Source organism: Zootoca vivipara, chromosome 16, assembly GCF_965207765.1.
Source record: "Zootoca vivipara chromosome 16, rZooViv2.hap1.1, whole genome shotgun sequence".
NCBI classification, from domain to species: domain Eukaryota; kingdom Metazoa; phylum Chordata; class Lepidosauria; order Squamata; family Lacertidae; genus Zootoca; species Zootoca vivipara.
In genome coordinates this window covers 28,402,760-28,430,744 of record NC_142599.1, presented here as the reverse complement: position 1 = coordinate 28,430,744, position 27,985 = coordinate 28,402,760, and the positions used below count along the sequence as shown (strand labels likewise).

Here is a 27,985-nt window from a genome sequence, read left to right as displayed (position 1 = left end):
AGATTTGTCTGGCATACTTGTTTTTGAAAAACCCAGGCTGGCTGGGTCTTGGTCATCGCAGCACCCTTTTCTACCGGACTTGCAAAATACATCCATACGTGTGCATTTATTTATTTTGGGAATGCAAAAATGTTTAACAGATATACAAGCCCAGACTGCTTTCCCCCCACCCCACAATCCATTCTTTCAATTCGTTTCCGTGAGACTTTGCAAGTAGCTGTTCAACGAGGGCAGCAGTCTCCAGTTGTCTGTGCGAATGCCCACGCAGGCTGCCTCTCCCACACTCTGCACCCGGAGGAGAATGTGGTACTGGGGAGGGAGGGCCATGCCAATTTCGTAGGAGCCTGACTGCTCGGCCAAAACGTACCGGGAAAAGTGATCACATACAAGGGATGGCAGGGACTGAGGTGCCACGGGCCAAGTGGTGAGGCTTTCGGCGCCCGCTTCATTGCTGTCGGGGTGAAGGCGTTGCCAGAGGGCGCCAAAGAGACGACGGCGCTTTTCTAAACTCCAGGAAGGCACCGCCAGGGGCATGAAGAGATCGGGAAAGGCTACCTCCAATGGCTCCAGCTGGCTGGAGCGCGTAAGGCCTTCCTGGGTTGTGTAGAGAGCAAAAACACCCAGCCGCGTCGGGTAGGGGCAGCGTGGCTGCAGCGTGAGCGTCAGCGTCTGGGGAGGGCGCGCTGCCGAGAGACAGGGCACGCACAGTTCTGGGACGGGCTCGTAGTGCCGGTCGGAGCACGTGAAGCGAAGGACCACGCAGAGCAGGAGGTCGTAGGGGGGGCTGGCAGGACCCATGTGGACCAGCTGGTACGTCAAGCTGAGCTGCGATGGGGTGCGGGGCTCCAGCAACCACTGGCAATAGCCCTCCACGTCTTGCTCAGGGCGAGGGGCCTGCTCAGGCCTGTTGCCGCTCGCCCCCACCCGCCGCAGCCTCAGTGGGGCTGGCTGCACTGGGTGCACGGTCAGAGAGGCCACAAAGCTCTGGCTGTCGGCCACGATGGAGGAGGAGAGCGTCCGGGCCTTGACCGCACCTCCCGGAGCTAGCACGGCCCCGAGCTTCTCGCCAGAGAGGTTGGCCAGCAAGGTGTAGTAGAACTGAGCCCGGTCTCGCACGTCCACGTCCAGGTGGCTTAGAGACACAGCCTGCAGGAGGTCGGCTAAGTGGGCCGGGGCGGGCAGCGGGCGCAGCTGCATCAAGTTGCGGCAGATGCTCAGGAGGACCTGCCCCGAGCCCCAGCCCCCAAGGCGGCCTGAGGCTACCAGGCGCCTCAGAAACTGCATGGTGCTCCCCTGAGGGACGTCCTTTTCCTTTGCCAGCCGCGCCAAGACCTTGAGGTGCCATGGCAAGTCCTCCTCTTGCAAGGGAACGCCCACGACGAGCCCTTGCAAGGCCTGGGCCAGCCCGCCGGCCCAGCCGCCCTCTTCTGGAAACTTCCACGCCTCGTCCAAAAGATCGATCAGGTTCGGCGCCAGGGCACAGTTCTGGCGGTACAGGCCCAGGAGGCACTGGGTGAGCTCTGCCATCAGCTGCCCTCGGGAACCAAAGTAGCGGGCAAATAGGAAGGCTGCCCGGAAAAAAAGCCGGGTGGCCTCCGGTCCTCCTCCCCTGGCCACCAGCCCCCCGAGGGTCAACACGTGCTCCAGGAGGTATCCCACAGCACGCTCGGCCGTTGGGCCTTCGCTCTCCACACACACCAGGCACAGCAGGTTCAGCCGGGCCAAAACAGTGCCCTGGTCCTGGAAGAGGCCGGGGAACAGGCCGGATGTAGTGCGAGGGGTGAGCAAGACCGGCAGGCCCTCGTCCTCCGTGGCCGAGCCCAGCGGCCGGTTTTCAGGGAAGTGCAGGAGGCAGTCCAAGTGGAAGAGCTTCACCGGGACAGGCAAAGCCGGGTGCTGGGCCAGACCCACGAGGCGGCGCAGCAGGAAGGCCTCGTCCTCGGCCGTGAAGAGGCTATCGGTGAAGAGGCCCTTGAGCTGCAAGACGGCATGCTGGAGCGCCACCCCCGCCGTGCCAAAGAGGCGCACCAGCTGTGCCTTGAAGATGGCGGGAGACTGGGTGCGGACGACGCTGACGGCCTGGGCCAGCTGCCACAGGAGGTGGCTCTGGGCCACAGGCGACAGGAGGTAGGAGCTGTCAAGGAGGGACGACACCACAGCTTTCAGGTCCTTGACATCGCCTGGTGAGGGGAGCAGGGCCAGCTGCTCGAGGGTCGCCACAGAAAGGTCCCCCAGTTCCCTGGTGGCCTCCCACACCAGTCCCTCTTTGCTCTCCAGGAGCTCCCCCAGAGTCCCTAGGCCCCCCCGCCTGGCCAAGCGCAAGATGGCGTTCCTCAAGGCCAGCCCGTAGAGCAGTGTGTAGCCCTGGTGGGCGGGCGACGTCTCCTGGTGTTGCAGGGAGCGCAGGACGGCCAGGCGCTGAGAGAGGAGCCCCGGGTAGCAGCTCTCAAGCTCCCGCAGGCACTCGCAAGCCGCGACTCGCACGGGGCGCTCCGTGGCTCCCCCACGGCAGTCATTGAGGTCGGATGCCAGTTGCAGCAGCAGGGAGAAGTATTCATGGGCAGTCTGGCAGCTCTCGGAGAAGGAGTCCGTGGCCACCAGTACTGTTGCCATGGCATAGAGGAGTTGGCACCGGAAATACGCCTGCTGCTTGGACGAGGCGCCCAGCTGGCCAAAGAGGGAGAGGAGGGACGCGGCCACCTCTTGCCCAGCCTTGGCGTCTGGGCACAACAGGGTGGGGTACTCCAAAAGGAGGGTCAACATGGAGATCTGTCCAGAAGGAGGGAAAGAAGAAGCTGTCAGGGAGAGCCAGGTGGAGAAAAAAACCAAGTCTTTAGACTTAACCTGACAGAATATGCGCAGCTTGCAGACTTAACATACAGGTGTATTTTTGTATTTTTGTATTTTGTATGTTTGTGGATAAAACGATTAATAAAAAATATATTTAAAAAAAAAACATACAGGTGAAACTCAGAAAATTAGAATATCGTCAAAAAGTGCATTTGTTTCAGTAATGCAACTTATTAATTTTCTTTCCATTTTTACAAATGCTTTCTTTTGGAAATTCCACAGTAATGAAACAAATAGTTAAAATAATTAAACAAAAATAAACATTGCTATTACATTTCATTAATTACATTCGATTTATTATTGACCCGCCTAACGACAAATAATTACAATTACAACAAACAAATGCACTTTTTGATGATATTCTAATTTTCCGAGTTTCACCTGTATAGAATAAGAGAACAAGAAGAACATATGTTCGGAGAAGATTGGAAAATGTTTATCTATAGGTTTTTGAAATGTTCCTCCCTCTCCCCCCATCCTCCTCCTTTAGGTCTTTTTATTTGCCTCTTTGTTGTTGTTGTTGTTTTGCATTGTGTTACAAGTATCTGTTGGTGTTCACATTGCATTTACATGGGGTACATGTGCAGATTGGTTTGATTCATAGTTTTGCACACCAGTGGGCACATTCCAAATTTTGAGGAAGCCGATCACAAAATGGCAGCCGTGTGATGTGCGGCTAAGACAAAATGGCCGCCATGGGCGACGCAGCGCATCCCAAACGGCAGTCGCGTCTAAAAGAGGAGGGAAAGAAACGGGGGAAACAAAATGGCGTGTTGCTGCCCACCCCAATCTCGTGCATTGTGGATTTTTGAGATGTTTACAGTCCTTGAAGACCTTTTTTGGGGTGCCATACTGGACAGTTGGTAGACCTGCGAGCAAGACTCTTTGCTGACTTTTCCTCCTCTCCAGGCTAGTGGTTTTAGTGGGCTCATTGACAGGGTGGTCTTCCCAACCGAGCGACAAGGCCAGTCTCACAACTCAGCCTTTTGTGGGTGCTGGGGGGGAAGTTAGAGGCGTGTTTTCACCTCGCCCACCCCGTCCCACAAACACCCTCCAAGCCGTGGGTCTCACGTACCTTGACCTGCTCTCCCAGCCTCTCGCCTCGAAGCTCCTGCAACAGCTCAGCCACAAAGGTGTCGCCGGCCCCATGGGAGAGGAAGGCTGTGGGGCACGAGCGGAAAGAAGCAACTGCACTGGCCCAGCCTTCGCCGCTCCTTGACCCCATGGCCGACAAAAGACTAGGGGGGAAGATAGATTATGTTAGTCAAGCTCGTGGACGATGGGCCTTCACACATCCCACTTAGTTAGCAACCCTAGTCTTAAGGATGTGGAGGGCTGCTACCTCCTCCTCCTGATGCTTTGGTCACCCCAGAGGGCATCATTTAGGGCAGGCGTCCCCAAACTTCAGCCCTCCAGATGTTTTGGACTACAATTCCCATCTTCCCCGACCACTGGTCCTGTTAGCTAGGGATCATGGGAGTTGTAGGCCAAAACATTGACCACTAATAGTGAAACGTAAGTTGTAGATATTTTTCCACATTTATAATGCTATTTTTTTATATACAAATGACATGAGAAAACATGAAACAAAACATAATAATAAAAAATCCTTCCAGTAGCACCTTAGAGACCAACTAAGTTTGTCATTGGTATGAGCTTCCGTGTGCATGCAGGAAACTTGGTACAGTATACTTATTTGTATAACAGTATTCTTGTTTATAAAACCCAATTAAAAAAACTAAAAACTAAACTAAACAACTAACTAACTAACTAACTAACTGATAATACTGTACAAAGATGCTTGGTTATTGCAATGGCTGCCCCATAGCGTTCTGGGCCATAGGCAGACAGGGAGTGAGCGTAATTCAGTCAGTAGAGCATGAGACTGTGAATCTCAGGGTCGTAGGTTCAAGTCCCATGTTGGACAAAAGATTCCTGCATTTCAGGGGGCCAGATTAGATTACCCACGTGGTCCCTTCCAACTCTACAATTCTATGAAATGTAATATGTCAGGCGAACCTGTGGCCTCTTGACGTTGCTGGACTACAACTCCCATCATGCATTTCTACCCCACCTCCCAGCAGCTCCAGGTGGTTGTGCACGGTTCCCTTCTTCCCCATTTTATCCTCACAACAACTATGTGGGGTAGACCAGGCCGAGGGAGCAGGGCTGGCCCAAGATCCTCCAGGGAGTTAGGGGGCCACATACTCCCCCTCTTCAGGAAATGGGGCCCGCATTGTGTGGGGCTAAGAGAAAACCCCTTTGCACAGGGGAGGAGAGAAAGTGACTTCCATAGGGTGCTGTAGGAAGGATGGTGCGCCGCCCCACCCCACGGAAGGGGGGTGGCCAGGTCTAGATCCACAGAAAGTTTGTGCGCGTGGAGGGAGACCTACAAACAACAGGGACTCGTGGAGGTGCAGGGCGGTAGGGTTTCTGTGCGGCCAGGGAATGTGTGGGACAATGCACCCCACCCCCACGGACCGTTTGCACGCAAATGCAACGGCTTCCCACCCGTACCTGCGGGCCTCGCTCGCTCCTCCACCTCCGCTTTGCAATTGCAGCCGCTCAGCTGATCTCCGGTCCTGGGCAAAGCGGCGCTTCCGACTTCCCTTCCCGACGATCCCGCCGCCCGCCGCTAGAGGGAAACGGAGCAGCGGCGGAGCAGAGCAGAGCAGGAGAGGCGTAAGTGGAAGAAGCGGCGGTGGGTTCATTTCAAAGTTCTCCAAAGTTCTCCTCCTCCTCCTCCGAAAGCCATTGCTGCCTGTCCTGGGAGGTCTCTCCTCTAATCCCGCCCCTATGCAGCCCGCCGAGGACGAGTGCTCGCGAAAGACACACCGCACATGCTCTGAGACCAATTCCAAAATTATTACAGTAAAGGTAAAGGGACCCCTGACCATTAGGTCCAGTCGTGACCGACTCTGGGGTTGCGGCGCTCAACTCACGTTATTGGCCAAGGGAGCCGCCTTACAGCTTCCAGGTCATGTGGCCAGCATGACAAAGCCGCTTCTGGAGAACCAGAGCAGCACACAGAAACACCATTTACCTTCCCGCTGTAGCGGTACCTATTTATCTACTTGCACTTTGACATGCTTTCGAACTGCTAGGTTGGCAGGAGCTGGGACCGAGCAACGGGAGCTCACCCGGTGGGGGAGGGGGGCGGATTCGAACCACCCACCTTATGATCAGCAAGCCCTAGGCTCTGTGGTTTAACCCACAGCGCCACCTGGGTCCAAAATTATTATTATTAGTTATTTAATGTTTGAAGCAAGACCAGGGAAGAAGGCACGCAGAAGGGCAGTAGCTCAAAAGCACGGCCATTTCCTTGCACAGAGACGGTCCCTGGTTCAATCCGTAGCATCCCCAGGTAGGACTAGGAACAGTCCCTGACCAAAACTCCGGAGAGTTGCTGCCAGCCAGTGTCTACAGTATAGAGCTAGATGGACCAGCTGTTTCCTATGTCCCTGGGAGAGCATGTTCCATCATTCATGGAGCCACCAAAGAAAAGGCCAATTTCAGGTAAGTGACAGCTGCAACCCACAAGAGGCTAGAACTTGGCTCAGGACCTCAACAGGTGAGCTTAAAAACCGAGGCTGTACTGGAGAAGGCAGTCCCTGAGACATTCATTGTGGCCAGCGGTCAGGGAGGATGGGAACTGTAAACCATTTGGAGGGCCACAGGTCCCCTTATCCCTAGTGCAAGCCTTTAAAAGGGGGAAAGGGAACCCTTAGCAGCTTGAGGGCCACATTCCATCATAGGAAACCTCCCAGGGGCCACATACTAGGGGGGTGCAGTGCCAGAGGCAAATGTTGGCGGAGTAACAGACTACAGCAGACTACATCCCAGCCATGCAAATGCTATAGCTTTCCATGCAGACACACACTGAGACCTAGCAGGGCTTCATTGGGCCCCCAGGTTCTCCATCCTTGCTTTTAAAAACGCAGCCATCTTGAGCCGGGCCCAGGAAAAACACGGTCCTTTCCTTTTCCTAGGCCAGAGCGCAGGTCTCTCCCGCAATCCGGAACTGCACAATCGAGGAAAAAAATAAAGAAAGGGGAGGAGGCCTTTGTTCAGCTTCTCAGCTGTCAGGGAAGGGAACGGTGCCAACAGCTCCAGGGAGCATCTCTTCGGGCGCACTGCGCACGATGCCCAAGCAGCCTGTTGAAAGAAAACAGTTTTTGCTGGAAACTGTTGGCTCACCTTTTGGGAGGGGGCAAAGTGAGCGGTTACATGAACTGTTACTCAGGCCTTACTCAACGAAACTCCGGCAAGCCTGCTCTTGCCTTCAGCCTCCCTTCGCACCCAGGGCCGGGCGTAGCTGCCACGGGAAGCGCCTCCGTTAGTTGCTCTGGAGATCTTATCTGGAGAAGGAGCCTGTCTCCCCAGGTTAGCTCCCGGGTCCAAAACTGGGGGAAGCGGCAGTGGGGAGGGGAGGGGTTGCCCTTCTTGTATCTGAAACTAGCCTCCAGTTTAGAAAGTTTCTGTTTCTAAAAACCATGGCAAGTTTCCCACAGGAGAAGGGGATTCGTAAGGTGTTTGCACTTTCTAAACTTAAGCAGGCATTTGAGATAGCTGCTGGGGCTCATCCCCTCCTCACACAGTACACCCTGTGACCTGGCACTCTTGCCACCGGGGGTCTTCTGAACTAAGGGCACAAAAAAGGACTGCTTTTGACCATACACGGAGTGCTGAACATTTGGAAAAGGGCACCCCCCCCCCAACCAAGGAATTGCGCAGATTCTAGCTGACTTAATCGGCTACATCCTGTTGCCACCCCTAGTCTGTGATGTGGATTATCTAACGAATTGAAGATACCCCAATAGGAAGTGGTACCGAATGTGGCTCGAAATTAAGCCTGTGTGTGAGATTGGAGAGGGGCAGTGGTTTCTACAAAGCAGTGCTCGACTGTGAGTCCCCAGCCAGTTTAGCCAATGGTCAGGGATGATGGAAGATGTAGTCCAGGCACCCCCAACCTTCGGCCCTCCAGATGTTTTGTACTACAATTCCCATCATCCCTGACCACTGGTCCTGTTAGCTAGGGATCATGGGAGTTGTAGGTCAAAACATCTGGAGGACCGCAGTTTGGGGGTGCCTGGGGTAGTCCAAGAGCTGGGGACCCAAAGTATGTTGGTTTAAGGGTGTTGTGTGTTTTTTTACCCCATACCAAGAATTTGAAGCACAAAGCTTCCTCCTAGGAATCCTGGGAGCTGCAGTTTGTTAAGGGTGGTGGAAATTATAGCTTTGAGGGGTAAACTACAGTTCCCAGGGAAGCTATGTGGTTTTTAATGTATTGTGCGGCTGTGATGTTAAGCCAGCCCTGCTGTGTTTGGAGGAGTCCCCCATAATCTGTCTGGTGAGATGTGGGAGGGGGGGGGGAGCTCTGGGCCCCTGCCTCCAAATCCTGCTCTGACAGCACCCACTGTGCAAAAAAATAAAATAAAATAAAATGAGAGAGCTGTTGTGTTTGCAGAATGGGAAAGGTTGCCTGAGGTTGACAGCTGGGGATCAGAACTCCCTGGGTGTCCGCTCCACCTGCCCCCACTCAGCTTCCACATTCCTGCTTCAGCTAACACACCTTCCAGCTTGCACCGGGACCTGTTCCCCAAGCGGTACCCGCCCATCCTGCCTCCAGGATTCAGCCCCAGGCAAGGGCAAGATCAACACCTCCAACAGCAGGCGACAGTTCTGAAGCATCAAAACAAATCCAGTCTTGGGATCAGCTAGGAGGGGCCATGGGTATAGCTTGCAGAGCGTGTACTCCACTCCCGAAAGGTCCCAGCTTCAGTTCCCTGTACCATCCTTACTTGAAACCCCAGAGAGCACCTCCCTGCCAGTAAAGCTGAGATTAATTTGCCAAAGGTGCGCACAGAAAAGCTGAATTGAATCCGAACAACCTGCTTGCAATACTAGGTTTCCATCTGAAAGCACTAGGTAAAGGACCCTTGGATGGTTACGTCAAAGGCGACCATGGGGTTGCGGCACTCATCTTGCTTTCAGGCCAAGGGAGCCGGCGTTTGTCCACAGACAGCTTTCTGGGTCATGTGGCCAGCTATGACTAAACTGCTTCTGGAGCAATGGAGCACCGTGACGGAAACCAGAGTGCACGGAACGCCGTTTACCTTCCCACCACAGCTGTCCTTATTTATTTATGTACCTGCACTGCTGTGCTTTCCAACTGCTAGGTTGGCAGGAGCTGAGACAGAGCAACAGGAGCTCATCCATCGCGGGGATTCGAATCACCAACTTTCTGATTGGCAAGCCCAAGAGGCTCGGTGGTTTAGACCACAGCGCCACCCGCGTCCCATACTGAAAGCACGATCCCAGTATTGTCTGCTGTGACGGAGTCTACAATGTGGTGTCTTCTGGGTGTTGCCAAACTACAACTCCCATGATCCCTGGTGGGATTTGCAGTCCAACAACAACTGGACCCAATTGGCAGGCAGCTGGACACTTCTAGGCAGACACCCGAGAAGGCCCCTTTTTAGTGTAGAAATGCCAGGGACTGAAGCAATTTGCATGCGTAATTGTATCCTCTACCCAGTGATTTACCACAGGCATCCCCAAACTTCGGCCCTCCAGATGTTTTGGACTACAATTCCCATCATCCCTGACCACTGGTCCTGTTAGCTAGGGATCATGGGAGTTGTAGGCCAAAACATCTGGAGGGCCGCAGTTTGGGGATGCCTGATTTAGCAGGAGGTTGCACCAGCTGCTCACTATCGGAGTCTGGATGCCACACTTAGCAGGCAGCACTCGTGAAAAGCCTGACCTACTTACCAGCTCCAGGTAGTTGGGCAAGAGACCTTCTTCCCCTAGGCAGGTAAAGGAGAAAGAAAAGAATGCACGCGTTTTTTTGGCTCCATACTATAACTGTAAACACAGCTAGTCTCGAAACACCTGAGATAAAGAGGTGTTTAAAACTTAGTCCAGTATCCTGTTCTGACAGCAGCCAAACCAAGTGCCTCTGGGAATCCCGCAAGCAGGAGCTGAGGGCAACAACAAGCTTATAATTCTCAGCAATTGACATTTGAAGGCACATTTCCTCTGACAGTGTAGGAAGAACATAACCGTCGTGGCTAGTACCTATCCTCCATGAATTTGTTGGAGGATGCTGGTCATCAAACCCTCCAAAAATTTCTCCAATGAAAAGAGGGTCGTCCTGTTCCATCACCAGCTTTGTTCTTGTTATTTATACCCTGTCTATTTGACTGGGTTGCCCAAGCCACTCTGGGTGGCTTCCCACATATTGTTGTAGTTTAGTCGTTTAGTCGTGTCCGACTCTTCGTGACCCCATGGACCAGAGCATGCCAGGCACTCCTGTCTTCCATTGCCTCCAGCAGTTTCGTCAGACTCCTGTTCATAGCTTCAAGAACACTGTCCAACCATCTTGTCCTCTGTCGTCCCCTTCTCCTTGTGCCCTCAATCTTTCCCAACATCAGGGTCTTTTCCAGGGAGTCTTCTCTTCTCATGAGGTGGCCAAAGTATTGGAGCCTCAGCTTCACGATCTGTCCTTCCAGTGAGCACTCAGGGCTGATTTCCTTAAGAATGGATAGATTTGATCTTCTTGCAGTCCATGGGACTCTCAAGAGTCTCCTCCAGCACCATAATTCAAAAGCATCAATTATTCGGTGATCAGCCTTCTTGATGGTCCAGCTCTCACTTCCATACATCACTACTGGGAAAACCATAGCTTTAACTATACGGACCTTTGTCGGCAAGGTGATGTCTCTGCTTTTTAAGATGCTGTCTAGGTTTGTCATTGCTTTTCACCCAAGAAGCAGGCGTCTTTTAATTTCGTGACTGCTGTCACCATCTGCAGTGATCATGGAAACCAAGAAAGTAAAATCTTTCACTGCCTCCATTTCTTCCCCTTCTATTTGCCAGGAAACATAAAAAAAACCACTTTCCTATGCGGAGCTGCCTTCAGGTGTCTCCTAAAGGTTGTTTAAATTACTTATATCCTGGGCTCGGTGGTCACACAACTCCACGTCCTCCGACGTTTCTCCGATGAAATAGGGATGTCTTTAAGGGAAAGCGGGACATTCCAGGATCAAATCAGAAACCGCGATGGCTTCTGAAAACTGAGGACTGTCCCTGGGAATTAGGGAAACTTGGAGAGTCTGTATTTTGTGGGTTCAAATCCCCCAGTTTCAGGATGTGCTGGGTGGAGGAGGAGGAGTTCCTTTTGTCTGTCTGTCCTTCATTGGCTCGTCTGAAGTTCTGGCGACATAAGGGCAGGAGCAAACCTTCCTCCTATCCATTTACTCCACATGGTGCCTATTTTTAGACACCTCTGTGGTTTCCAAGGCAAGAGAGATCATGATTGCCAGGCAGCACCTCCCTTTTTAAATATTTATAGAACTTAGGGCCTGGCAATTGCACCCAAGTTCTGGAGGGGAGATCATACCCCAGTTTTGGATGGGGATTACGGCAGCAGGGATCAACGCGGTGCATGTGTAGACGTGCTCAACGACACCTGACAAACGCTTGACTCTGCCCACTGTAGATGCTGGACAGAAAAGCATCCAGCACATGCTCAGAGATACTTTCTTCACAGCAGAGAACCTTGCATGCCGCATTTTGTCGCCTTTTAAGGGATTTCTTACCCGCGTTGTAAGGGCCCATGAATCACCCCTGGCCCCTGGATTCCACTTCATGACAATCATGACTTTCTCAAGTTTCTAGTCCTTAAGATGCATATGGCTAAGAGAGGATTTTAGGACTGTCACTTTGGGTGCCTTCCATAGGGTCCTGTTCCTCAGCAGAGCTGGCAAGGGCCGATTACATTTATTCGTGCAAAAACAATGCAAAATCCTGCAGATTTTAATAACAAGTCTGAGAATCTTTTCTCTCTCTTTTTTGTTCTCTCTCTTATTCTCTCCCCCTCTTTTGATTTTATTGTCTAAATCAGTGTTTCCCAACCTTGTGCCTCCAGCTGTTTTCGGACTACAATTCCCATCATTCCTGACCACTGGTCTTGCTAGCTAGGGATGATGGGAGTTGTAGTCCCAAAACATCTGGAGGCACAAGGTTGGGAAACACTGGTCTAAATTATGCCAAGAAAGAAAGAAAGAAAGAAAGAAACATAGCTGCCAAGTTTTCCCTTTTCTCGCGAGGAAGTCTATTCAGCATAAGGGAATTTCCCTTTAAAAAAGGGAGAACTTGGCAGCTATGGAAAGAAAGAAAGAAAGCCTGACAATTGTAACATTCTTGACTGCACACCAACAGCAAAGAGGGTGCCAGGATCTCCTTCCCTCTGACCCTGTTTTGCAAACGGCAATCCTCCTCCTGCCTTAGTTTCCCTTCCGCGGGATAAAGTTAATGATACTCCTCCTGTCCCCAAGGTGGGGGCGGGCGGTTTCACTAGTGAATGCGGGTGAGGCAATCCCTGCACTGTGGAGATGAAAGCAGCAGCAGAGCCAACATTTAAAAAAGCACGGCGGGCTGTTATTAAATTAATATTAACTGGGACGCGATAACTGTGGGACACGTGCTCTTGTGGCCTCTGCAGCTTAAGCCCCACAGCCCTTTGAGCGCTGGGCTGGGAGGCAGTTCAAAGAAAGCACTCCCACTTAGCTAATGGGCAGGTTGGCAAACACACACCCCATCCAGAAGTTGTGCTGGGTAGGCTGGGGCACCCAAAGCTTGCCTCCCTCTAGAGATCGGACTTGTGGGCAAGGCAACGTCCCAGAAATCCTAGCTCCAACTCTCTCCTCCTGCCCCCCCCCAGCCCCGCTGCCTTAAGATGGGGTCCGATCTGAATATCCCAGCTGACCATGAGATCTGGGGTTGGTGTAGCCGGGCCAGGGGTCACCAAACTTTTTCAGCAGGGGGCCGGTCCACTGTCCCTCAGACCTTGGGGGGGCTATATTTTGGGGGGGGGGAAATATGACTGAATTCCTATGCCCCACAAACAACCCAGAGATGCATTTTAAATAAAAGGACACATTCTACTCATGTAAAAACATGCTGATACCTGGACCGTCCGCGGGCTGGATTGAAAAGGCTGCATCTGGCCCCCGGGCCTTAGTTTGGGGACCCTGGTGTAGCGTTTTAGTCGGGCAAAATACAGGGCAAGGTGGGAATTCGGCAGCACACATATGAAACCAGATCCTCAAACCCACCCACTCATTTGTGGAGGGGGATTACCCTGCGTACGCCGCCCTTCAAAATAAGCTGCTGATTTTTAAGGCAGCTCCCCTAAGTGGGGTGTTTAGAAGTCCCATTCACACACACACACACACCTGCTTCAACTTTAGCAGACTAAAGAGGTTACTCTGACATCGGTGCCCGTTTTAGATGGTAAGCGGATTCTGGAAAACGCCATCCATGCTGATGGCATGTATGCAAAGCCCTACTGATTCAGGCACATCTAGTTTGGCATCCTGTTCTCAGTGGCCAACCAGATGCCTGTGGTGGGAAGCCGTGAAGCAGGACCTGAGCACAGTCGCAACGCTCTCCACTTGCGATTGCCCACAACTCACTATTTAGAGGCATATGGTGGAGGCCTCCTCCTCCTCCTCCATGAATTTGTCCAATCCTCTTTTAAAGCCACCCAAGTTGGTGGCCATCATTGCCCCCTGTGGCAGGAAGTTCCATAGTTTAACTGTGTGCTGTTTGAAGGCCTTTCTCTTGTCTGTCCTGAATCTTCATTGGATGTCTGTAAGTTCTAGTGTTAGGAGAAAAGCTTTTCCCTATCCGCTTTCTCCCTGCTCCGTGCAAATTTCCTTTTACACGTCTCCTCTTTCTGTCATGTCTCTTGTTACTCACATTTCCTCTAAACTGAAAAGTCCCAAATGCTGTACCCTTTCCTCAGAGGGGAGTCACTCCATGCCCTTGATCATGCGGATTTGCCTTTTTACAAACCTTTCCCAACTCTACAATATCCTTTTCCGGGTGAGGCGACCAGAACTGCCCACAGTGTTTCCTAAAGCAGTAACACCATAGATTTGTAGAACGGCCATATGATGTTGGAAGTTTTATTTTCAGTTCTTTTCCTAATGATCCCTAGCACGGAATTTGCTTTTTTTTTCACAGCTTGCCTGTCCTCTGAAATAAAAGCCCTGAATATTGTAACTTTTTAAATCGTAACATATACTAACAGGGTGCATTAAGAACCAACCTGGTTATGTTTATAATACGCTGAAAACCAATGAAACGTCCATGAAACAAAAGAATAAACCCCATTCTTAGAGATTACAAATCTGAAACCCTGCCCATGCCGCCCCCTCAAAGGCATTCGTTCCCTCTCTCCTCTAACCATTAGTCACCTCTCCACAACAACGAAACTTGGAACAAAACTCGGGACTCAGGAGCCTTACTTCAAAAGAAGAAGGAATACCCTCCTTCCCTCATGTTCTCTCACAATTTAAGCGGATTCTCTCACAAGGCAGACAAGGAAAGGAATCCTAGCTTTTGTTTCATCCGCTCCCTGCAAGCAAAGCATTAGCAACCCAGGAATCTCTCCGCCTTCCAGGATGCCCACTATGTAACACTTTGCCGATCGTCATTCCTGTTAGTTTCTCCTTCCCTCCCTCCTCCCGGCATTCGGAGGAACCTGTTACACTGGCGCCACAGCCGGTCCCTTTGGGCGTGATCAGCGTCTTTCGGAAGCCTTGCATCCTGCTGACAGGCTATGTTATTGGGGGGTGGCAGTGGTGCGGGGGCAGATGGGCAAACTGGAAATCTGAGCGTCCCTTTAGGCTGCAAGGCCAGTTTCCAGGACCGGATCTAAGAGATGTGGCTCCCCAGGAATTTTATAGTTGCTGCTTCCTCAGTTCCTCCCTACTTCTGTGAGTGTACTAACCTGTGCCGAGACAGTGTGCCTCCGTATAACAGCAGTGCCAAATTTAGGATGGTGTGAGTCATTCCCCCCAACAGAGTGCCCGAGCCAAGGTGGCACAAAATAATAATAATAATAATCCTATATTTACATACCCTCCAACATTTCTCCAGTGAAAATAGGAGCATCCTAAGGAAATGCAGGACATTCTGGGACCAGGTCAGAAAACGGAAGACCTTCTGTAAATCTGGGACTGTCCGTGGAAAATAGGGACACCTGGGGTGGGGTCTTGTAAGGGTGTTACTGCGGCTGCTCTTGAGTAAAGACGCCCAAGACCGCTCTGTCTTTAAGAGGTTTATTGTGCATAGTATTTACAGTGCAGAGATAGCAGAAAACAGGAGTGGACGTTTCCGGCTACGGGACCAGCATAAGAGTTTGGGCACCCCGAAACGCCTCCCCCCGACCTTACATTTGGTGGCGCGCCTTAATTTGGGCGCCGGAAGGGACTGCCTGCTCCCCTTCACTTCTTGGTCCTGGCGGCACAGGGGCTCTCCAACATCGCTGAGCCCTGACATCTCCGTCCTGCCAGGGCCGGCTCTAGGTAGATTCCCAGTGGCGCGGGGCGCCAGGGTGCCGGGCCGGTAGGCAGGGCACTGCGCAGCAAAGCCATGCTGCGCCCTGCGAGGGCGGGGGCGCCGGAGCGATCTCCGGCCCTCAGCGCTAGGGCACGCGACCTGCTCGAGACTGCCCTGCGTCCTGCCCACTTCCTGATTCCCCTCACCTGACCCACTGCTGCTGCTCTCCCTGGGCGAAGTGCTGGTCAGCGAGAGGGGAGGAGGCTCCCTGTAGGAAGGCCCCCTGACAGGTCTGTTTTTATATGCGTACCTTCTCAAAGTTAGGCCCTGGTCAGATGGGCGATTGAGTTGCCGCAGCTAGTGTACTTCAGAGCATGCGCAGAACAGAATGTGAGTGGGAAGAGGGCATGGAAATAAGAGGTTTTTTTTGGGGGGGTGCCAAATTTTGTCCTGGCTCAAGGCACCATATTACCAAAGTCCACCCTAATACCAGTTTCTTGGAATCACAGATGGGGAGAGTCTTGTTGGGTTCAACATGGCACCCAGGGACCTACCTTGTATCTGCATAGACACACTTCAACCTTTTTAAATCCATGCATGGCCCCTTTTAGCTAACACAGCAATCCCATGCCCACCCCCCTCCAACTCCATACCTGGCTCTCTTACTTATTTTATCTGAATTTTCAAAAGGGTGGCAATATAATACCTTTTAATTATGAATAATATTTTCAAGCTTGATAATAAAAGATGAACCGAAATACTTATAATGTTGTTTTAAAAAATAAATAAATCACAATTTTTAAAACAAATCCACAGAAAATTGGAAATGACACCGAATGACTGATGCCGCATGCTTGTTGCAAGCATTTGGATTCTGGGCACCGTGGAAGACAGAGCACATCTGAGGTCGATTTCGATGTGCAGCCTGTTGCTCTGCTTTGTTTTAGCAGCCATAAGGGCAGAAGCACCAGCTTTGCAAAGCCACATGTGTGAAAACAGCATAATGATGCACAGGGACTGCTCTCCTGTTTTATGGTACCATATACAGGGAGCCATTTCAACCCAAACTTTCCCAAAGTGAACTGTTTGGAATCATCTTTGGCATACGAATCGCACTTGCAGTTCAAAAACTCCTCCTGGGAGATACTGGAACCCTGGCAAGGACCGGATGTCAGTGGCAAAAAACGTTCCTCACAGAGTGCTCTTAAATTGTCTGCTCAGTTTCCTCTGCCAGAGGATTGTGTGCCTTCTGCAGAATCAAGTTTGCTAACTAATGAAACTTTTCCCCAAAGGGTTTCTAGATAGTCCACATCAAGGCTTATCATCTTGTTCCGCTGATTTTCCCTGGGGGAAACCGCTCCTAAGGGTGCAAATGGCAATTCAAGTTTTCCCCAGATTGCCATTATTATTATTATTATTATTATTATTATTATTATTATTATTATTATTAAATTTGTATACCACCCTTCATCCAAACATCTCAGGACTATTCACAGCATAAAAATACAAGATACATAATGCAAACAAAATACACAATAAAATCAAGAACAAAACTAACCAATAACCTCTCCACTCCCTCCTACAAACACAATCAAAAGGATATAGGATGTTAGCCCAAGGCCTGGTTGAAGAGGAACACTTTCACCTGGCACCTAAATATATATAATGAAGGCACCAGGTGAGCCTCCCTGGGGAGAGCATTTCACAAGCGAGGAGCCACTGCAGAAAAGGCCCGTTCTCATGTTGCAACCCTCTGGACCTCTTGTGGAGGAGGCACACAAAGAAGGGTCTCAGAGGATGATCTCAGGGTCCATTTGTTCCAATCTATCACAAAACAGAAGGTTTTCCCTTGGAAAAAGGAGTGGGGGAAGGTGGAATCCGCTCAGACCCATGCTTTCCAGGCGAAGCAGAAACCCCCAGACTCAGTCCAGGCCTATGGTTGGTCTGGTCCAGGCATAGGCAAACTCGGCCCTCTAGATGTTTTGGGACTACAACTCCCATCATCCCTGACCACTGGTCCTGTTAGCTAAGGATGATGGGAGTTGTAGTCCCCAAACAACTGGCGGGCTGAGTTTGCCTATGCCTGGTCTGGTCCATCTGAAAGGCCTGACTAGGAGATGGATGAGTTTAGTGAGCGAAGCCCAAAGGCAGGCACCCCCAAACTGCGGCCCTCCAGATGTTTTGGCCTACAACTCCCATGGTCCCTAGCTAACAGGACCAGTGGTCGGGGAAGATGGGAATTGTAGTCCAAAACATCTGGAGGGCCGAAGTGTGGGGATGCCTCCCCAAAGGGATAAATAGTAATTAGTAGTCGTTTTCTGGATTGGCTCACTAACTGGATCACCTGCACCTCTCACACCCAGCTGAAGTTCTCCCTCCGTCTCTTGTATTGGGGGGGGGGGAGAGGAGAGAAAAGGAAAATCATGAGTGCGGCACACCTCCAAGGAAGCAAACGTAGGTATGTGTTTTCACTGATGGACAGTCATTGTGCTCAAAAGTAAACACACGCCCCCCCAATCTATGGAAACAAAAAACATTTTACCTTTTTTCATCCATTAAAATATGGCACCATGGACTGAGCAGGATCCCAGAGCAACTGTTTTGCTTCGGCTTCAGAAGAAGACATGCAGAGCGTGAGACAAGCCTGCGGAGTAAAAACAATGAGGAATTGGAGGTCTATTTACAGAGGTGACAAAGTGCTACCTACCCAAAGAGTAACCTGAAGCAGAGAAGGTTCTGGCCAAAAAGAAGCCATGTCTTAATATGGCCCAGTATAGATACTGAGTTCACCTAATTTATGTACTGTGCATATTATCCCTGACATTGCCTGTCATTTACGCACTGATTAAACACCTAGACTTTGCATATCCCGTCTCCTCCCCTTTTCCCCAAACGGCACATTTTGGGTGGAAGTCTATGATGCAATATGATGGCTGGGGTGTATGCGGTGTTAGGGGAGGGGGACACACACCATGCTCCTGAGGTAGCTTACCCACCGTGGACGTGATCCTGCACTCAGCTCTCATTTGTGGCTCCTAGAAGCTGTCAGTATGCAACAGCGGCAACACCCTGGGAACGGCTTCAGCTGGACTGCAAAACCAGGTGAGGGTAGCCAGTGGGTCTCAAACACCCAGCGAGTTAGGGGCTTCCCCTGCATGCGAAGACAGGATCTGGCAGATTGAGTGGACGGAAACCAAGAGTGGGTCCAAGGGTGAGGAAGGCGGTTTGTGCGTGTGCTGTAGAAGGAAGTGAGGGGCAGATGGGGCTCATCCACCTGGGAAGGTTGCCCATCTAGGAGAAAGAAAACTCTAATCCTAAACTTCTGTTGCCTTGAAGGATATCTTCAGAAGAAATGGCTAAAGAGTAAACCGTACACAAATCCAGAGCGGAGTCCCTAAGACCAGTGTTTCCCAACCTTGTGCCTCCAGATGTTTTGGGACTACAACTCCCATCATCCCTAGCTAGCAAGACCAGTGGTCAGGAATGATGGGAATTGTAGTCCGAAAACAGCTGGAGGCACAAGGTTGGGAAACACTGCCTAAGACAGTCGGATGGCACCTTGTACGCCTCCTTCCAGCAACTCCTGCAGCCAACTGGCACCAAACATCTGGCTCTGTTTTCCTTTGAACAGAGCCATACAACACTGTCTTGCAGTGGTTCCGCTCCTTCCTCCTGGGCCGTGTTCAGAAAGTGGTGGTGGGGGATGAGTGTTCAGACCCCTGGGCTCTCACTTGTGGGGTGCCTCAGGGTTCTGTCCTCTCCCCCATGCTTTTTAACATCTACATGCGGCCGCTGGGAGAGATCATCAGGGGGTTTGGGCTGGGTGTTCATCAGTTTGTGTTTGTTTCTGGCTGTGACCAGAACAGCTCCAGAACAGTCAGGTGATTAGCTGTGGGCGGAGCTAGTCAGAGCTTGGAGTGCATCCAAGAGGCAGCAGCCCTAGAAAACCAGCACAAGCACACAAACAAGAAAACAAATAAGCACACAAACAAACAAGTAAGAAAACAAGATCTCTAGATCAAGATGACACCAAATTGGGAGGGGTGGCTAACACCCCAGAGGACAGGATCACACTTCAGAATGACCTTAACAGATTAGACAACTGGGCCAAAGCAAACAAGATGAATTTTAACAAGGAGAAATGTAAAGTACTACACTTGGGCAAAAAAAATGAAAGGCACAAATACAGGATGGGAGACACCTGGCTTGAGAGCAGTACATGTGAAAAGGATCTAGGAGTCTTGGTAGACCACAAACTTGACATGAGTCAGCAGTGTGATGCAGCAGCTAAAAAAGCCAATGCAATTCTGGGCTGCATCAATAGGAGTATAGCATCTAGATCAAGGGAAGTAATAGTACCACTGTATTCTGCTCTGGTCAGACCTCACCTGGAGTACTGTGTCCAGTTCTGGGCACCACAGTTCAAGAAGGATACTGATAAGCTGGAATGTGTCCAGAAGAGGGCAACCAAGATGGTCAAAGGCCTGGAAACGATGCCTTATGAGGAACGGCTTAGGGAGCTGGGTATGTTTAGCCTGGAGAAGAGAAGGTTAAGGGGTGATATGATAGCCATGTTCAAATATATAAAAGGATGTCATATAGAGGAGGGAGAAAGGTTGTTTTCTGCTGCTCCAGAGAAGCGGACACGGAGCAACGGATTCAAACTACAAGAAAGAAAATTCCACCTAAACATTAGGAAGAACTTCCTGACAGTAAGAGCTGTTCGGCAGTGGAATTTGCTGCCAAGGAGTGTGGTGGAGTCTCCTTCTTTGGAGGTCTTTAAGCAGAGGCTTGACAGCCATCTGTCAGGAATGCTTTGATGGTGTTTCCTGCTTGGCAGGGGGTTGGACTGGATGGCCCTTGTGGTCTCTTCCAACTCTATGATTCTACCTCTCTTTCAAATCAGAACCAGGGAAGGTCCTGTGTGAGTGCCTGGAGGCGGTCGGAGGATGGATGGCGGCTAACAGATTGAGGTTGAATCCTGACAAGACAGAGTACTGTTCGTGGGGGACAGGAGGCGGGCAGGTGTGGAGGACTCCCTGGTCCTAAACAGGGTAACTGTGTCCCTGAAAGACCAGGTGCGCAGCCTGGGAGTCATTCTGGACTCACAGCTGTCCATGGAGGCGCACGTCAATTCTGTGTCCAGGGCAGCTGTCTATCAGCTCCATCTGGTACGCAGGCTGAGACCCTACCTGCCCACGGACTGTCTCGCCAGAGTGGTGCATGCTCTAGTTATCTCTCGCTTGGACTACTGCAATGCACTCTACGTGGGGCTACTTTTGAAGGTGACCCGGAAACTACAACTAATCCAGAATGCGGCAGCTAGACTGGTGACTGGGAGTGGCTGCCGAGACCACATAACACTGGTCTTGAAAGACCTACATTGGGTCCCAGTACGTTTCCGAGCACAATTCAAAGTGTTGGTGCTGACCTTTAAAGCCCTAAACGGCCTCGGTCCAGTATACCTGAAGGAGCATCTACACCCCCATCGTTCTGCCCGGACACTGAGGTCCAGCGCCGAGGGCCTTCTGGCGGTTCCCTCGCTGCAAGAAGCCAAGTTACAGGGAACCAGGCAGAGGGCCTTCTCGGTAGTAGCACCCGCCCTGTGCAACACCCTCCCATCAGAGGTCAGAGAGATAAACAACTACCTGACATTTAGAAAATACCTAAAGGCAGCCCTGTTTAGGGAAGTTTTTAATCTGTGATATTTGATGTATTTTAATGTTTGTTGGAAGCCGCCCAGAGTGGCAGGGGAAGCCATTATTATTATTATTATTATTATTATTTGAACCACATCATTGAGGCCTAGGGGAGGGGGGTCTTGTCGTCTGGGCAGCTTGGGACCTACATACACCCTCCCCAGGCTTGCATCCCGGAGACGTCCCTTCAGTGCTGCTAATGCGGCAGTCTGATTTCACCCCCGGTGGGGCACTCTAGTCAACAACAAATGTGATGACCGTCCCATCTCCACAAGGACGGCAGCTTTCTAGATCAGGCATAGGCAACCTTGGCTCTCCAGATGTTTTGGAACTACAACTCCCATGATCCCTGACAACTGGCCCTGTTAGCTAGGGATCATGGGAGTTGTAGTTCCAAAACATCTGGAGAGCCGAGGTTGCCTATGCCTGTTCTAGATGGAATGACCCCCCATCTCCTCCCCTGTGATCCCCCAACCAAGCGTCAAATATTAGTGAGGGCCATCAAAAAAGGTCTTGAGGGCCACATGCGGCCCTTGGGCTGCATGTTGGACCACCCTGTGTTAAAAGCATGAATGGAGAACATGTGGCTCTTCACTTGTTTCTTCTTCTTTGACCACTGGCCATACTTCATGGGATCTGGAGTTCAACAAATTCTGGAGGGCCACGGATCCCCCATCCCCAGACTACGGACTGCATACACACCCACACAGCACCCTCCCCCCAAAAAACCTGGGAACTGTAGCTTAGAATCATAGCACTGGAAGGGACCCCCAAGGGTCATCCAGTCCAACCCCCTGCAATGCAGGAATCTCAACTAAAGCATCCGTGACAGGTGGCCATCCAACCTCCAAGGAAGGAGAGTCCACCACCTCCCCGAGGGAGACCATTCCAATGTTGAACGGCTCTTACCGTCAGAAAGTTCTTCCTGATCTTGAGTCGGAACCTCCTTTCTTCTAACTTGAATCCATTGGTTCAAGTCCTACCCTCCAGAACAGGAGAAAACAAGCTTGCTCCAGCCTCCTTGTGACAGCCCTTCAGATACAGGTGAAACTCGGAAAATTAGAATACCGTCGAAAAGTGCATTCATTTCAGTAATGCAACTTATTATTTTTTTTATTTTTCTTTCAATTTTTACAAAGCTTTCTTTTGGAAATTCCACTAATAAAAAAATAGTTACAATAATACAAAAATAAACATCGCTATTACATTTCATTAATTACATTCCATTTACAATTGACCCGCCTAACGACAAATAATTACAATTACAACAAATAAAGGCTTGACATATCTTGCTTTGCATGTCATGCATCTATCTCATATATTGTTTTCACCGTTTAAGTGGCATTACTGAAATAAATGCACTTTTCAACGATATTATAATTTCCCGAGTTTCTCCTGTATTTGACGATGGCTATCTTATCTCCTCTCTAGAGAGCTGGATGCAGTGCTTGGGGAGATGGAGCAGTCATCATAGTGCTTGTTGGCAACCAGCCAGATGGGCAGGGTATAAATAAAATAACAACACAATAATAATAATAATAATCATCATCATCATCCATTGGGTCCTAGCATGGGTGTAGCCAGGATTTATGTTGGGGGAGCAAGACACCCACCTGCCATTATCCTCTTGTCTCCTTTAGTTAAGTATTTTTTATTTTTTTACTTGATGGGGGGGATAGCAGCCCCTCTGCTCCCCCTGCCTACACCACTGAACCTCTTGGGCTTGCCAATAAGAAGGTCGGCAGTTCGAATCCCCATGATGGGGTGAGCTCCCCGTCGCTCTGTCCCAGCTCCTACCAACCTAGCAGTTCGAAAGCATGTCAGTGCAAGTAGATAAATAGGTACCGCTGCGGCGGGAAGGTAAACAGTGTTCCCATTCGCTCCGGTTTCCATCACGGTGTTCTGTTGCACCAGAAGCAGTTTAGTCATGCTGGCTACGTAACCCAGAAAGCTGTCTGTGGACAAACACTGGCTCCCTCGGCCTGAAAGCAGGATGAGCGCCGCAACCCCATAGTCGCCTTTGACTGGACTTAACCATTCAGGGGTCCTTTCCCCCTTTTTTTTAACCTAGCGTCCGGAGCAGGGGGAAAACAAGCTGGCTCCATCTTCAATGTGAAGATGCCCTTTATAGCAGCTTGATATGGCTGCTGGGAATTATAGCTCTGTTGGGGGGCAGGGAGGTAGGTAAATGTGCTTTACCCTATGTGTCCAAAGATGGCTGCTCCCTGGGCGTGCCCCCGCCCCCGGTCTCTGGCTGCTTCCCGTCACTCCAAAACACCCTTTCTTGTTTGCGGGAGCCTTGGCATCCCAAGTGCCGTTTGGAGTGCCAGAAGGCAGAACACGGTGAGCAGGTGCCTGCTGAGCCAGCCCCAATTAAGCACCCGGGACCTGGCTCGGGAGTTCCTGTGGCTTTGCCCGTGGGGCATCACCAGGGCCCCAAGCAGGAGAGCCTGCCAAGGGACTCGAAGGCGCAGCAGCAGCAGCCACACCGCGTGGCAGGTGAATCACGTACGGTCCGGCCCTCGCCCAAGCAGAGGAACCTGAGGAACCGCACGACGCCGACGCCACTGGGGAGGCTCCCAGCCGGCACCGCAATGAAGAAGTCGCGAGCTGCTTCTGAGCACCCGCTCCCTTCCCCGAGGGGGAAAACGCAAGATTGGATTCCAGCACAGATTCCAGGAGCGTTGCCGCATCCACACCTGTCGCAGGCAGCCACTACAAAGAGCTTTCTCCTGGCACCTGGAAGGATAACGCATTTGCTGAGGAAGGGGGCCTTCACAGAATCATAGAGTTGGAAGGGGCCCCCCGAGGGCCATCTAGCCCAACCCCCTGAAATGCAGGAATCTTTTTGCCCAACATGGGGCTCGAACCCACAACCCTAAGATTAAGAATCTCATGTTCTGCCGACTAAGCTATTCCTCCAGAAGTCATGGGGCAAAGCCAGCTTTTCAGGGATACAACCCCAAGCTTTGTACCTGATTACTACTACTACTACTACTGTTGTTGTTGTTGTTGTTGTTGTTGTTGTTGTTGTTGTTGCTGCTGCTGCTGCTGCTGTTGTTGTTGTTTTCTTTACCATGCCCATCAGACTCTGGGCAGCTTCCAACAGATATAAAAAATATAATAAAACATCAGACCTTAAAAACCTCCCTATACAAGGCTGCCTTCAGATGTCTTCTAAAAGTTGTGTATTTATTTATCTTCTTGACACCTGATGGGAGGGCGTTCCACAGGGTGGGTGCCACTACCGAAAAGGCAGAGGCCTGTAGCTTCACTTCTCGCAGTGAAGGAACCGAACAGAAGGCCCTCAGAGCTGGGACGTCAGTGTCCAGGCTGAACGCCGATCGTTTGCCAAAATCTCAGCTCAAGCCTAAAACCGCTTAAGAGGGGTGCAGTAGTGTCCCTTCCCCTCCTCCATCAATGGCCACTAGCTGCAGTGGCACCGATTTGCCCTTGCTGATGGAGGCAGCACTTCCAGGTGACTCGTTCACTGAGCATTCACCTGGATCCATTTGTGGGGAAGTCAGAAGATGCTGCGTCAAAGCAAGTTTTATCCCTTTACAGTGTATTTTCCCATCCCTTTCTTTATTGCAAAAAAAGAAGAAGAAAAGTTGGCTCTCTTGGGGAAGTTGGGTTTCTTGCCCAAGACCTCCTAATGGACTATAAATCTGATTGAATCCCACCCCAAAATAATGACAAGTGGGGAAAGTGCCTTTCCTGCAGGCATCTGTAGATTGGCTCTAGGACGCTGGACTAGATGGGCCACTGGCCTGATCCAGGAAAGCTCTTCTTATGTTCCCCCACTCCTGTCCTTGCACCACAAAGAGGTGCACTTGGCTGCAGCCATTAGGCCTCACACCCTCTTGACACCCAGGGCCTCCTGGCACTAGGGCACCAGGCTGCCCTCCCCCACAACACAGGAGAGAGATGCTTCTAGGACCAAGGTGAAAGCTCCCTTGTTATTTTTTGCTCTTCAGGTTTGGATGTTGCTAATGTAATCATGTTCTATTTACAGTGCTGAAATGTTGTCTTTTTGGTGCCTTGTTGTATTTGCCACTGTGTTGTTTTTATTATGAAACTGTTTCTTTGCACGGCTAAATTTTCCGATGCGTTCCTGCAATCTTTGTTGTAACATGCTTTGAGCGTGACTTTTTTTGTGTGTGTTTGTGTGGAGAAGTGGCATACAGATACCGTAGCATTATGAATGAATGATTTGGAGACCCTCCCCCAGCTTTGCTGTCCCCCCCTCCCCTCAAAGAACTAGGAAAACTGGGAACTTGAACCCTGGAAGTCAGGCTCCCCTCATTCAACCACCACTGTCACTGAGCACCACAACTGCAAGCTCTCCAACCTGCTCTGCCAGAACTACAAACAGGACCCAGGAATCCTGGTGTCTGGCTACCATCCTTTTGAGTGAAATGAGAGGGTTTGCTTTGAGAAAGAGCTCTTCTGGAAGAGGGTCACAGCTGGTCCCCTGATCACTCACCGCTTCTTTAAACAGGCTACCTTTTGCTTCTGAGCTGGCATCTGGGGCCGATGGTACATTCGAAGGCAGGTGTGGCCCTCGAGCCACCTGCTGCTGCTACCGGAAATATGTACAGTTGCGCTCTTTTCGTGGAGTGTAAGGGGTAGTATGTCCACCGTTGGTCCCCACCCTGCCCTGAGCTCTCCCCTGTGGCTCTTAGAAGCTGTCAGCCTGCGACAGCAGCCACACCCCGGGAAATTGCTTCGACCGGCTGGCTAAACCAGGTAGCCTATTGGTCTCAAAACACTTGGTGAGTTAGAAATCCCGCCTGCAAGCGAGGACGGGCTCTGGCGGATTGAGCAGACGAGACTGACAGGGCTCTAATGGTCAAGAGGGAAGTGAGGGGCAGATGGGGCTCATCCACCTGGGAAGGTAGCCCATCTAGGAGAAGGAAAACTCTGCTCCTAAACTTCTGCTGCCTTCTTCTGCTGCAGAAGAGAAGGCTAAGGAGTAAACCCTACACAATTCCAGAGTGGAGTCCCTAAGACGGTTGGGGGTGTGTGTGCGTTGTATGCCTCCTTTCAGCAACTCCTGCAGTCAAGCCAACGCCAGAAGTATTGCTCTGCTTTCCTTTGGACCATAGCAGTGAGGCAGGGGGCATATCTTATTGTCTGTGCAGCCCATGACCTCCATACGCACTGCCCAGGTTTGTTCCCCGGGAGGGCACTTTGGCGCTGCTAATGCAGTAGTTTGACTTCACCCCCAGAGGTGCACTCCATTGTCTCTCGAGACAGACGGCTGCCAACAACTTATTTTCATCCACTCCAGGTCTGCCATGTCCACTTCTTCACTGCTCATACTATCCATGGTAGGGCCCCCTGATCATTGGGTCCAGTCGTGACCAACTCTGGGGTTGCGGCGCTCATCTCGCGTTACTGGCCGAGGGAGCCGGCGTACAGCTTCCAGGTCATGTGGCCAGCATGACTAAGTCGCTTCTGGCGAACCAGAGCAGCACACGGAAACGCCGTTTACCTTCCCGCTGTAGTGGTACCTATTTATCTACTTGCACTTTGACATGCTTTCGAACTGCTAGGTTGGCAGGAGCTGGGACCGAACAACGGGAGCTCACCCCGCCGCAGGGATTCGAACCGCCGACCTTCTGATCAGCAAGCCCTAGGCTCTGTGGTTTAACCCACAGCGCCACCTGTGTCCCACAGGTCCATACCTAAATTTGCACTAACTGCCCCTCACACCACTGCTGTTCAGCCGAGCCTGGAGACAACACTTCACCCATCTCATTATTAAGCCTTCACCCTTTTCACAAACGAAAACCAAATTATCTGAAGGCCCTAGAAACACCCAGTTCCGCCCCCCCTCCCTTCATCCATACGATACTAATTGAAGCCTCCCGTTCCGTTTGCAAAACGGTTCACAGCATTCATTGTATTTGCCACTTCAACAATCCCAGACCCTCCAAGTGTCCCTATTTTCCCGGATTTAGAAAAGCCGTCCCAGTTTCTGATTTGATCCCGGAATGTCCCACTTTTCCTTAGGACGTTCCTATTTTCATTGGAGAAATGTTGGAGGGTATGGAGTTATGCAACCCCTTCCCCCCAGCCAACGAGAAAAGTAAATCTACAACCTTTAGAAGACACCTGAAGGTAGGCCTTTATAGGGATGGTTTTTTTTTTAATGAGTGTATAAACAATACATTTATTATTATTATCACCATTATGGAGCAGGACGTCCCTATTTTCATCGGAGAAATGTTGGAGGGCATGCAATCCTTGGAAGCAAAAGGCATCCATACCCCCCACTCTGATTCACAAAATACACAAAACTCATTATACACCTTTAGGCGCCAGGGAAAAACGTTCCTTTTTCAACCAGGCCCTTGGCTGATCCGATTTACATCCTATGCCCTTTTAAAATGTGGGGTATTTTTTTGGGGGGTGGGTGGGCTACTGGGCTGTGGTTTTATTTTTATTAGGTATCTTGTGGTTTTACTGTAGATCTTTATTTTATTCTGTGAACCGCCCTGAGACCCCCGGGGTATAGGGCAGCATATAAATTCAATAATAATAATAATAATAATAATAATAATAATAATAATAATAATAATAAACTGTAGAGGAAAGTGACAGCAACTTGACCAAGGTTGCACACCAAGGTCTGTAGCAGAGGTGGGGAGTTAAAACCATCTCTCTCTCTCTCTCTCTCCTTAAAAGCCACAACGATCTCCATAACCCTTGGGGAGATTCTCCTTCTCTGGGGCCCCCGCAGTCCACACCCAGGGCTCTTCAGGAGACAGCAGCAAACACGATTTGAAAAGGCACCAGGACTTGCAAACCCACGCAGGAAGGGCCTGATTTTCCGCCTCACGCCACCCGCCCAGCTGACTTACCGCTGGAATATGCTCCGCCGCCCGCCTCCAGCAGGATCCTCCGTGCCGCAACCTGGAGAGGAACAACAGCGCAGCTTCTCCCCCGCCGCACCCCGCCCCATCCCCCGGGGCGCTGCGAGGCAGTTGTTTGCAAATGCGCCCTGTCATTTCTTCGGAGGCCAGCAAGGCACACCTGGACCTGACCTTGCCCAAACGCTCACCTCAAAGAATCCA

General features: G+C 50.9%; 1 protein-coding gene across 2 annotated transcripts; it reads right to left on the bottom strand.

The window, feature by feature from the left end:
* Nucleotides 1-95: 95 nt before the first annotated feature.
* AP5B1 (adaptor related protein complex 5 subunit beta 1) lies at nt 96-27,985 on the bottom strand. Of its 2 annotated transcripts, XM_088659773.1 has the most exons (4): nt 27,773-27,985; nt 17,747-17,848; nt 3,926-4,088; nt 96-2,769 (listed from the first exon to the last, which is right to left on the bottom strand). In XM_088659773.1, the coding sequence occupies exons 1-4, from the start codon at nt 27,871-27,873 to the stop codon at nt 187-189; spliced, it is 2,949 nt and encodes a 982-aa protein (XP_088515899.1). In that variant the 5' UTR covers nt 27,874-27,985; the 3' UTR covers nt 96-186. The 2 variants fall into 2 exon arrangements, with proteins under 2 accessions (XP_088515899.1, XP_034955351.3); XM_035099460.3 differs by lacking the exons at nt 17,747-17,848; nt 27,773-27,985 and adding an exon at nt 5,368-5,990.

Coding starts and splice junctions, on each gene's coding strand:
- AP5B1 (XM_035099460.3), bottom strand. CDS start 5,747: ATGGTCAGGGGTCCCTTTACCTTTACTGTAATAATTTTGGAATTGGTC. Junction 4,089..5,367: donor GGAGCGAGCGAGGCCCGCAG/GTACGGGTGGGA, acceptor CTTCCCCCCTAG/TCTTTTGTCGGCCATGGGGT. Junction 2,770..3,925: donor GGCTGGGAGAGCAGGTCAAG/GTACGTGAGACC, acceptor CCTTCTGGACAG/ATCTCCATGTTGACCCTCCT.